At 37.3% G+C, this 10,901-nt stretch overlaps 1 protein-coding gene across 7 annotated transcripts in view; it reads left to right on the top strand.

The window, feature by feature from the left end:
- Positions 1–800: 800 nt before the first annotated feature.
- The window catches only part of ttn.1 (titin, tandem duplicate 1), a 138,150-nt gene continuing 128,049 nt past the window's right edge, over positions 801–10,901 (top strand). For all 7 annotated transcript variants that reach the window (XM_079617489.1, XM_079617488.1, XM_079617487.1 and 4 more), the window contains exons 1-13: positions 801–1,045; positions 2,703–2,806; positions 3,068–3,271; positions 3,365–3,652; positions 3,736–3,824; positions 3,905–4,113; positions 4,335–4,593; positions 7,130–7,195; positions 7,340–7,598; positions 9,819–9,894; positions 9,981–10,199; positions 10,470–10,612; positions 10,694–10,881. In XM_079617489.1, the coding sequence (XP_079473615.1) occupies positions 2,716–2,806; positions 3,068–3,271; positions 3,365–3,652; positions 3,736–3,824; positions 3,905–4,113; positions 4,335–4,593; positions 7,130–7,195; positions 7,340–7,598; positions 9,819–9,894; positions 9,981–10,199; positions 10,470–10,612; positions 10,694–10,881 (2,091 nt within the window). In that variant the 5' untranslated portion in view covers positions 801–1,045; positions 2,703–2,715. The remainder of the gene's footprint in view (positions 1,046–2,702; positions 2,807–3,067; positions 3,272–3,364; positions 3,653–3,735; positions 3,825–3,904; positions 4,114–4,334; positions 4,594–7,129; positions 7,196–7,339; positions 7,599–9,818; positions 9,895–9,980; positions 10,200–10,469; positions 10,613–10,693; positions 10,882–10,901) is intronic.

Raw genomic sequence — 10,901 nt, 5'->3', positions numbered from 1 at the left:
GCTAATGCTAATGTTTCCATTGTAGTACATGTCTTGTCACCCAGGCCCAGCTTTATAATATAATCATGTTTAAGGTTTAATCATCAGGTTGGATATAGGCCTACTGTGTGTCAGCATTTCAATATGGATAAATGAGGCCAGGCCAGGAGAATGTGAAAGTGATATTGCTTTTAAGATCAAAAGCTGATTTGGACACAGACAAAAAAAAATGTTTTCAGTATAATGAGTAAATATGAGAAGTAAATTATCTTTTAGTGGTGTTGAATTTTACATCCCAAACAGTGACCACAAACTCTTGTTGCTAAAGCAGTGCATTTTTTTTCTATTAACAGAGCCATTGAATCAAAGTTGTGAAATGTAATGTTTTGTTCATCAAGACCTTGGATGATTGTAACACATTTCAAAAATAGGCACAGTTAGCAAGCATTCTGTAACCAGTATATCCGTCCCTTGTGGGGGTTGCCTTGCCTTGCTCTTCCTTTGAGTGACAGGGACAGCCAGTCTCTCCTTTTGGTCATCAACAGGTTAATGACTGCCATAAGGGTTTTCAGCATTGCATATCATTGAATCGGGCATGAACATAACCATTTACTTGCATGAACAATGAATCCACAAACCCAATGTAGTAAATAAACTCCATGGTGAGGCTAAGGCATATCAAGCTTGCATTAACTTGAGAGAGGGGGCCACTGAGTAACAGGTGTGAAGTTGCATAAAATGCATCGCTTTCCCATGATGCTTTGGCCAATTGGGAGTGGCTTGAAAGTGATGATGCAGTCTAGGCTTGAGGTATATAAACTAAAACAACTATATTAGCAGTTCTGAGCAGTTGGAGCATTCCCAGCCTTGCCTCGGGTGTAGGGATTGCAAGGGAAAAGCAAAACTACACGGTTTAGACCCTGTGTAGTTTTGTTTTTTGGGTTATAACGGGGCCCAACGGTTCTCACCTTGGATTTTCTGGAAACATTTTGGATAAGAGGATTGTTGCTGAGGCACTAGCCACCTGGGCACAGTCCCATCAAGTATAGGCAGCCTTGTGATACAAGTAAGTGGCATTTACTCTGTAGAACACAGCCATTAAAGCAAGTCTTGATACATGCTATATAAGCTACAATGATACATGCTTGAACACCTTTTTAAAGAAAAATAAAAGTGCTGTTGCTTACAATGTGTTATTTGATTGAGGTTTTAGAAGGGTGATGAGATAGTGTAGTCATACTGTGTTAATTCTCAAGAATATTATAAAACATAATCTCTCTAGGTTATTAAATGTTGATTTCAGAATAGCCAAGAATAGCCTGTGATAGCATTAGAGTGGTGACCTAGCTGGGCCATGATGTCTTTTTAAGGGAATCAGCAGCAGAGATATCAGTTGCACCTCCAGCTATGTGCCACATGGTGACTGTCAATCAAACAAGGGACAGATTATTTTTGGAGACTGCCATTTCTGTCATACTGAATATCAGCCTTCAGACATGATGCCATTTAGTCTGAATTAAATTTGTATCGGCATTTTCTGTCTATTATTGATATTTATTACACAAATATTCTGACTGTGATTGTGAGTCATATTATGGACAATGTGTGTCCCCACTTACCTGTTGGTTTCCTACAGATGGCTTTTCTTTCTTTCTTTCTTTCTTTCTTTCTTTCTTTCTTTCTTTCTTTCTTTCTTTCTTTCTTTCTTTCTTTCTTTCTTTCTTTCTTTCTTTCTTTCTTTCCTTCTTTCTTTCTTTCTTTCTTTCTTTCTTTCTCATGTTAAGTAGTTAAAAATATTCCATTTCAACTGAGTCCAATTCCATTTGAGCCGAGTCATTTAACAAAGACCATGATATCAATTATGGTTTAATATAATCCAATCAAAAATCTTGTTTATTTTAGTTTTATATACAAGATCACACAGACTAAAGATAAATAATATTGTATTATGCATGGGAAATACCTGTACAAGCTATTTGAAGCAGATATATTTATAGGTGAAGTTTTTCATTTAAAGCACTAAATCATCATGGCTGTTTGATGACCAACTTTCAGAAGCTTGGAAATTGATTTTTAAGATATAAAAATTCTTCATACTTGGCTATTTTACTTAAACATTTGCAAACTATACTTGTTTGATATTTTGAATGAAATACTATGTACAAATACATTGACTTAATTTGTGTATTGAAACAATAAGAATGCAAACTATTTTGCTGCTTAGGCTATATGATTTTGTTTTTTAACATTGCATATTAGATGTTACAAGAAAAAGGTCACCTAAAGCTCCCAAATTGAGTCCTATTTTCATTTGTAAGCGATTATTTGAAACATTGGATACACCTAGATCCTATTATGCCAGATGTTTTAATGTTGAAATAGTTTAGTTGATTATGACTTTTTAGTTATGTTTAATTAGCCTGATCTTACAGCTCACAGTTGCTGTTTAACACATTTCTAACATATTCAATTGGGTACTTGACCTGACACTCAACAGCTTCGTTCACAGTTCTCACAAATGACAGGCTGGTGATGGCCAGGTGTCGGTGGGGGTAGGGGGTGTTAGTGATTAGTCAGTTCATTTATTTTACAGCTAAAAATAGCCCTTCTAGTTTGTCATGTAACAGACCGTAATGCTGTTGTATTTCTAATTGATTCATTGTTCATTAAACGATTATCTGACTGTAATATCGTATTCACTACTCTATTCTGTTCTTTTCTAGGCTGCCTTCCACCATGTCAACACAAGCTCCAACATTTACACAGCCGCTTCAGAGCGTTGTGGCACTAGAGGGTAGTGCTGCAACATTCGAGGCTCAAGTTAGTGGTAAGGACTGGTCAGGTCATTATTAACTGGAAAGATTTAGATTTTGCTATTTTAACCCAAACTTTGTTAACCCAAATTTAAAATAAAAATATTATTGCTGCGAAAAGGAAATTACATGAGTTCAAATTAACACATTGCTGTTTTGGTATTGATGAAGGGGTGAGCTTTACTGATGAGGCTATAGTGTGATATATACAAAAAGATTGAGAAATACTATTCTAGAATTGCTTATTAATAATGTCCTCTAATATTTTTCAATAGGTAATCCAGTTCCAGAAGTGAGCTGGTTTCGTGATGGTCAGGTTCTTACTGCTGCTGCTCTGCCCGGCGCTCAGATCTCGTTCAGCGATAGCCGCGCTGTTCTGATGATCCCCGCCGTGACAGCCGCACACAGCGGAAGATTTTCTGTGAGAGCCACCAATGGCGCTGGACAAGCCACTAGCACCGCTGAACTACTGGTTACAGGTAAGCAATCACTTTTGAAACAGCTTTGTACTTTTCTGCCAGTGACTTTTTATGTCAAACAAACATAAAACTATTTCTTTGCTTGCCTCAAAGCGGAAACTGCGCCCCCAAACATCATTCAAAGACTACAGAGTATGACTGTTAGACAAGGGAGCCAAGTGAGACTGGATGTTCGAGTTACAGGAATCCCTGCACCTGTGGTGAAGTTTTACAGAGAGGGAGCTGAGATTCAGAGCTCTGCTGACTTTCAGATTGTTCAAGATGGAGACCTTTACAGTTTGTTGATTGCCGAGGCCTTCCCAGAAGATTCTGGAACTTATTCTGTCAGTGCTTCTAACAGCAGTGGACGTACTACTTCTACAGCTGAACTTCTGGTTCAAGGTTTGATATTTATTTCCTAATGAAATAACTTGACATTTTTGTAATATAGTGTGATCTTTAAATATTTCCTATTTTAATGTCAGGTGAGGAGGTTGAAGTGCCTGCAAAGAAGACCAAGACTTTTGTTTCAACTTCTCAGATTTCACAGACTCGCCAGGCTAGAGTTGAAAAGGTAGTTAACATTCTGACAAAATTACACATGAGGCTGACAGCAAAAGACCATGTTAACTCAGTGTTATTTGTCATTCACAGAGAATGGAAGCCTCCTTTGAGTCCACAGCCATGATGGAAATGGAAATAGAGTATGGTGATTTGGCTCACAAGACACCACCTCGTGTGCCTCCAAAGCCGACTTCCAAGTCCCCAACCCCACCAACCGGGGTGTCAAAGGTGTCAGCTACGCGCCATCAGTCACCCTCTCCTGTGAGGCCTGTTAAAGCCCCCATTCACACATCTCACAGGTGAAGTATATTTTCAACATCATTACTACTTAGTTGCAGATATATTGCAGATAAAAAATCAATAGTGAAAGTGATTGTTATATAATGGAAAGTAATTTGTTCCCTCACCCACAAAAGGGTAAAGATGAATCTGTGTTCTGTTTATTGTTATAATACATTAAACATCTTTCTTACATAGCATTTGTCCCTTGTTAATTCTGTTTTTATATGTTTTATTTTAGGCCTACTTCCCCTTCAAGACTGTCTGTGTCCCCTATCAGACCAGTGAAGTCTCCAATGACTTTACACAAACAAGTCGCACAGGCTGCAGATGTTCTGCCTCCTTGGAAGCAGGAGGGTTATGTGGGAGAGTCCAGCTATACCAGCATGACTACTGGGGCCTCATATGTTCAGACCTCATCCACATTTGTCCATAAGGAGCAGCAATGGGAAAGTTCTTTTGCTATGCAGCAACAAGCCAGTGGAGTCGCTGTCAAAGAAGTAGGTCTATTTTTGCAACTATGATCTCTAGTGGGTAAAATGTAACATTCTGTCTTTGTGATAATATGAAAGAAAAACTATTAATTACTTGGATTTTATTTTAAAGTAATGAATAATCAAAATATTTTAATAAAAAATAAAGAAGTGCTTAAAATATCATTTGAAATAAACAATAAAAGTGTAATAATATGTGTGTGGTCACTGACAAAAGGTAATTTGGAAATATTTAAGATACTTTATTTCAGTGCTTTAAGTGGCCCAAAAGAGGTGCCGGTACTCTTTTTTTTTTTTTTTTTTGCTGACTCCCCTCCTCCCCTAAGGGTAACAACAATTATATTGAATGGGTTTTTTATAAAGAAGTCAACAGACGACCTTATACAAAATAATATATCCTTTTATTAGTTTGTGGATTTGCTTGAGCTAGAAAGAGCTACTGAACATAAATAAAATGTGCAAAAGGTTATTGAATTTTTTTTTAACAAAATATACATAAAATAAATTATATAACATAGTAACCATAGAACAGTAGGACATAAACATGAGTCTTGAAGATGGTTCATTTCTTTACCCCTGAAAAATATGCAGCGATATCATTCTGGCTTGGTGGGGTGTCAGCCAGCGAGTCCTCTGATTCTGACCTTGTTCTTTTACTACTAGTCTGAAGCCATGAGAGCATATTAAGTGTTCATTGTATTTTAACCGATCACTGCAGCTATTATATGTTTATATTACTATATATATGGTTGCGCGTTTCACACACCCTCTCCGGACCACGTTGAGTTGTTGACATGACAACGGCAAAAGCGACGCATGCGCTTTTCACTTGTAAAACTCAAGGGTGTATGGGTATTGTAGTCTCTGCTCTCGGTGGGACGAATTAGGAAGCGTGCATTGTGAAGGGCGCTCTGAAAAGTGGCAGCGCAGCCAAAGGATTAAAACAGATGTGCAAATGAGAGTACCGGTACGCTAAAAGCACGTTCTGGGCGCACGGAGAGGTGGCGGTACGCTCAAGAGCTATATTTGGAAGTGGCGGTACTGAGTACCGGCGCGTACCGGCCCACTTAAAGCACTGCTTTATTTTCTACTGGGTTGAGTTGAAAAGGAGACCACACACATTATTGAGACTACTGTTAGTGTTACCTAAAGTGCAAAGGAATCCACATCAGAGGCAGTGGGGGAGAGGTGATTGTTTTCTCACCATTTTTCAGTTATCACACCTTAAATAATCACACTTCCTTTTGCAAACTAGCCCAGCAAGTTTTACTAACTTGCAATTTGAAGTTTAACGGATTTAATGTAATTTAACTGATATTTGATATATCAACTGGAGTCTGGACATACGCTTATTCATAAAGATTTTCTTCCATCTGACTAAATTTGCTCCACACTATTAAACCACATTACTGAAATTATATTACTTTAATCAGAATAGGTAAACTATTTTTGTCTGTCCATTGCCAAAGTTTGTATTTATTGTATTTGCACAATATTGTCTGCTTCTTACTCTTAAAGTGAGAAAAGTGCATATGCCTAACGGCCTAATTGTTTCTAGAAGTTGATCAGTTGTATTTCTAAAAGGTTTAGTACTCACAACAATTTATTAATCATGTTTGTTTTGAATCTCTTGAATAGAGGTAAGCACGCACAGTGACAGACAAACAGTGAATCTCTCAATAAATATATTATAGAACCAACCTTTTTAGCCAGCAAAATGTTTTAATATAAACATAATATGAACACAAACTATATGTGTATAAATGTGGATCAGATAACAAAAATGTCCTGCTTTGTCAGTAAGGCAGTAGTAGGTAATTGTAATTGAGCATTTGACCAAACACTGAGACTAAGAGTTATTTGGTGTATATAAGCGGACTGTGATGGATGTACACAGTTGCTGAGCTCTAGAGATAGCTTGTGTCATGTGATGGACTTATAATAGAATGATACAAAAGTGTGCCAAGAATTGGACACTGTTTGCCATGAATCTATTTCACCAGTGAACAAACTAAATATTCTTTGACTTTAAAATTAGGATTCAACCTCACATTGATAATTAGTATATATCTTGTGTAATATACTACATTTTAATTAAATGCAATTAAGGTTGAATTTATATTTTGTTATAATAATACAGTTTATGATAGCTAAAAAAAACAACGTATTTACAGTAAACAACGTATTTACAGGGGGCACACACAGGTTTGTTGTGTAGATTAATTTTGTTAATCTGACTGAAATCATCTCGAATTAATCCAGTTACAATATCGCCCCCTGCCTTTTGACCGTTATGAACACAACCAGCCCTCTACAGATCTCAGGAATTAGAGGAATTATTCTCTTTTACCATGTTTTTCTCTTTTACCCATTAATCACCTTTTATATTTTACTGTTACAACCTTCTGATTTGTATTTGCTTTTCCATCTCAACCACTCATGCTTGAAAAAGCTTGAATGAAAAAGCAGCAGAAAGATTATAAAATAATGATAATTATTTAATAATACATTTTCATTTTATTGTTTCTTTTTTGCTATTTAGATTGTTGAGACTGCAGCAATCCCATCCCTAACAAAAGAGCAAGTGATGCCGCCAACTATTGTGGCTGTGAGTAAATGAACACTCATGTACACATGAAAGTGTACAACACAGAGTGAAAATTTAATTTTCTTAATTTTGAATAAGTGTATGATATCTTGCCAGGTTAAAATATTTACTTAGATTTTGAAATTCTGTTTTTACTTTGCCCAGGGTTTAAAGAATGTGACTGTTACCGAAGGAGAGTCTGTGTCTCTGGAGTGCCAGATTTCAGGCCACCCCACCCCAGCTATTATGTGGTTCAGAGAGGATTACAGAATCGAGAACTCCATTGACTTCCAGATCACTTATGAAAGCAGTTATGCCCGCTTGGTGATCCGTGAGGCCTTTGCTGAAGACAGTGGCCGCTTCACTTGCACTGCTACCAGTGAGGCTGGAACTATCAGCACCTCCTGCTACCTACTTGTCAAAGGTAAGATCATAAATCATGAAATAGACCACAAAATATGACTTGGCTTGAAACAAAATAGTGTTGGGTCCGAGTCCACCTTTGTCGAGTCCGAGTCGAGTCCAAGTCCTTAACAACCGAGTACAAGTCCAAGTCCGAGTCCAAAGAGGGTCGAGTCGGACTTGAGTCCGAGTCCTTAACATCCGAGTCCGAGTCGAGTCCGGCCGAGTCCACAAAGATTTAAATGATTTGAAATTGACCTTTCACAAAGACCCGCCCCTCTTGGTTACTGTTGCTACGTCCGACAAGCCATTCCTCTCTCACTCCACATGTTCTCGGTCGGAGCAAAGAGGACACTAACAATGTGCCAACAGACAAGACAGAGCAGGGTACTTTTGGTTTGAAATAAAGTCTCAGTTTAAATTTTTATGAAATTCAAACGATAAATACTGTTTTGTGGTGCTTTAATGTGTAGGCCTCCGTTCAAGCAGCACGTGAACTGATAATCTCTTCTAGTTATAGCACAAATTTCTAAAAAAGAAATCAATACACACTATTTTTCAAGTTCAAGTCCACTGCCTTTAATCTACTAACTGATTTGGTTTGTTTGTCGAACAAAAATGGCGTGTATCTGCATTATAATTGGTCAGATCACCTGTCAATCAAATCCCGGCGAAAGGTCTCAACACTGAGCTCTTAAATGAATATTTTAAACCTTACAAAATGATTGCAATGTATAGTTACAGTCATACGTTTACCTATTGTACATCTTTTAGAATCTGCAAGGGAATGCTTAATAATGCAACACGATGCATTAAGAGCCAGGGGTAAACTTTTGAGCAAGATGATGATGTTTAATTTTTTCTTATTGTGTTGTACATGCTAATATCTTATTTAGCCTCTGAAGGGTTGGACTAAATTAATGAATGCATTTTTAAACAAATAAGACCAATTTACACCAATGATCCAGTTCAAAAGTTTACACCTCTTGGCTCTTAACGGATGCTTCCTTCTTGTGCATCACTAAATGTTTGCAGGGTTTGTAATAGTTGTGTATGAGTCCCTCAGTTGTCACCAGTGTGAAAGTATGGATCTTACAATCATAGTCACTGCTAGCAAGGAGTCAAATATGCAGAAGATGCTGGAAAAGCAAAGAATGTGCAGGAGCTGGATGATTTTTCCTCAACCATTAAAAAAAAAAAGAAAAGAAAAAAAAGTTGTGGATCATTCAGGTAATGACACAATATTAAAATCGAGCCTATGTAATTTGTCTTTATTTTGTGTTTGTATTTTATTTAGGGTATTAAACATCTGTTATGTGAAAAAGCTTTTTCAGGGCAGTACTAAATAGAAACAATGTGTATGATCCGTCTTATTAAAAAAAAACATATAAAAATAACATTTTGGAGATTCTGCAAGGAGTATGTAAACTTATGACTAAAGTATAAATGCAACAAAAATGATAACATTATTAGACGGCAAAATGTTGCTATGGTTATCACGTTCTTATGTTGCTATGTGTCAAATCATCGCAATTTCATGACTCAAAGGACAAAAATTAAGTGGATTCAATCCCACATTTAAATGCAGTTATCACTATTTATAATTTACAGTGTGAATGTAACCACTGGTCCTCTAGAAGTATGAAAAACAAAACTATTTAGATTGTCAACAGCGCTCCCTTTAAGCCATCACTTACCGCGTTCGGCACTCTCCCTAAAACTCTGGTCATAAACACTGACTGAAGTTGTCCGCACTGCACAGTGAATATCTTATTTATATTGCGTCTAGAGAGACTTTGTTGTTTATGAGGGGATTTGCGAAAGGATACAGCTCATGCTGATTCTAAAAATACATTTTGAGCGAATTATTTGCATGCGGACTCTAAAACGCCTCTGATTTGCCACTGTGTTTATGCACTTAACTGTGATTGGCTACAATGCTCAACGCTGAAACAACGTTGTTTCGTTTCGTTTTTGAATAAAAAAAATTCACAAAATTTAGTTTTGTGTCATCCAGTGCCCGGACTCAACTGGACTCGGACATTTTTCCGAGTCTAAAATGTCCCGAGTCCGTGTCAAGTCCGAGTACAAATTAATTCGAGTGCGTGACAAGTCCGAGTCCATTCAAAATTGGACTCGAGACCGGACTCGAGTCCGAGTCCGAGTTCGAGTACCCCAACTCTAAAACAAAATGATCCGTGTGATTACAGACTAATTTTTACAGTTCATTTTTCATTTTCAGTCTCAGAAGACATTGAAAGCCGGGAGGATTTCTCTACTGTTGCTGAGCACATTGAAATGTCTGCTCAGGAAAGACAGTGAGTTGATAGAATCTTTTGTGGTTTAAAACTACATTAAATAATATAAGAATTTGCAATCTGAGTCCTTGGTGTTTCACAAACAGGGTTACAGTTGAAGCAAAAGAGGAGACAATGTCTGAAATAAGTGCGGTCTCTGAGCATATGGAAGCTGGAGCAGGTGTTGCCCCTTTCTTTGTGAAGAAACCCACAGTGCAGAAGCTTGTGGAGGGCGACAGCATAACCTTTGATTGCCAGGTTGGAGGAAGCCCTAAGCCTCATATTTACTGGAAGAAAAGTGGAATTCCACTTACTACTGGATACAGGTATGTTTTATACTGTACAAATATACACTTTCTGATCTGAATTGTTTGTAAGATATTGCCATACTTTTTTATTTATGTGAATAAAAAGTATTTAGGCTGGTTAATAATGAATTAGCAGATAAACAAATCCTTTTTCTGCTGGTTTCATTTCTATTGCGACTTAGTTTCCAAAGTGTTTTTATCTATTGTCTTCAGCTTGAGTTCAGTTTTATGTGAACTATGATGCAAAGATATTAATAGGAAATAAACTCAAACTCATATATCCTCTAGGTACAGAGTAGCCTACAATAAGGATACAGGAGCATGCAAGCTTGAGATCTCCATGACATTTGCTGATGACGCAGGAGAGTACACCATCTTTGCTAGGAACCCACTTGGAGAGATCTCAGCATCAGCCATGCTGCTTGATGAAGGTTGGTTTTCGGGGTGACTATATTATAAATTGCAATAGCATTTCAGATCAATTGTTTATAGTGTTTTTTGGCATTTTACAGAGGCATATGAGCTGTATGTAAAGAAACAAGAAGAGACATTCAAGACAGAAGTTACTACTATTATAGAGGAGCCAAAAGTGTCTGACATACCTGCTGTTGTTGAGACTTTAACTGAGAAAGAGCAGATGCTCGTACAAAGAAGGATGGCTCAACAAACCCAGATGATGCAGTCCTTCATTTCAGAGCAGGTATGAAATTATTTGTTTTT

This window comes from Phoxinus phoxinus (genome assembly GCF_949152265.1).
Source record: "Phoxinus phoxinus genome assembly, chromosome: 7".
NCBI lineage: Eukaryota > Metazoa > Chordata > Actinopteri > Cypriniformes > Leuciscidae > Phoxinus > Phoxinus phoxinus.
The sequence above is the reverse complement of the archived record's forward strand: the minus strand, read 5'-3'. Positions and strand labels throughout refer to the sequence as shown.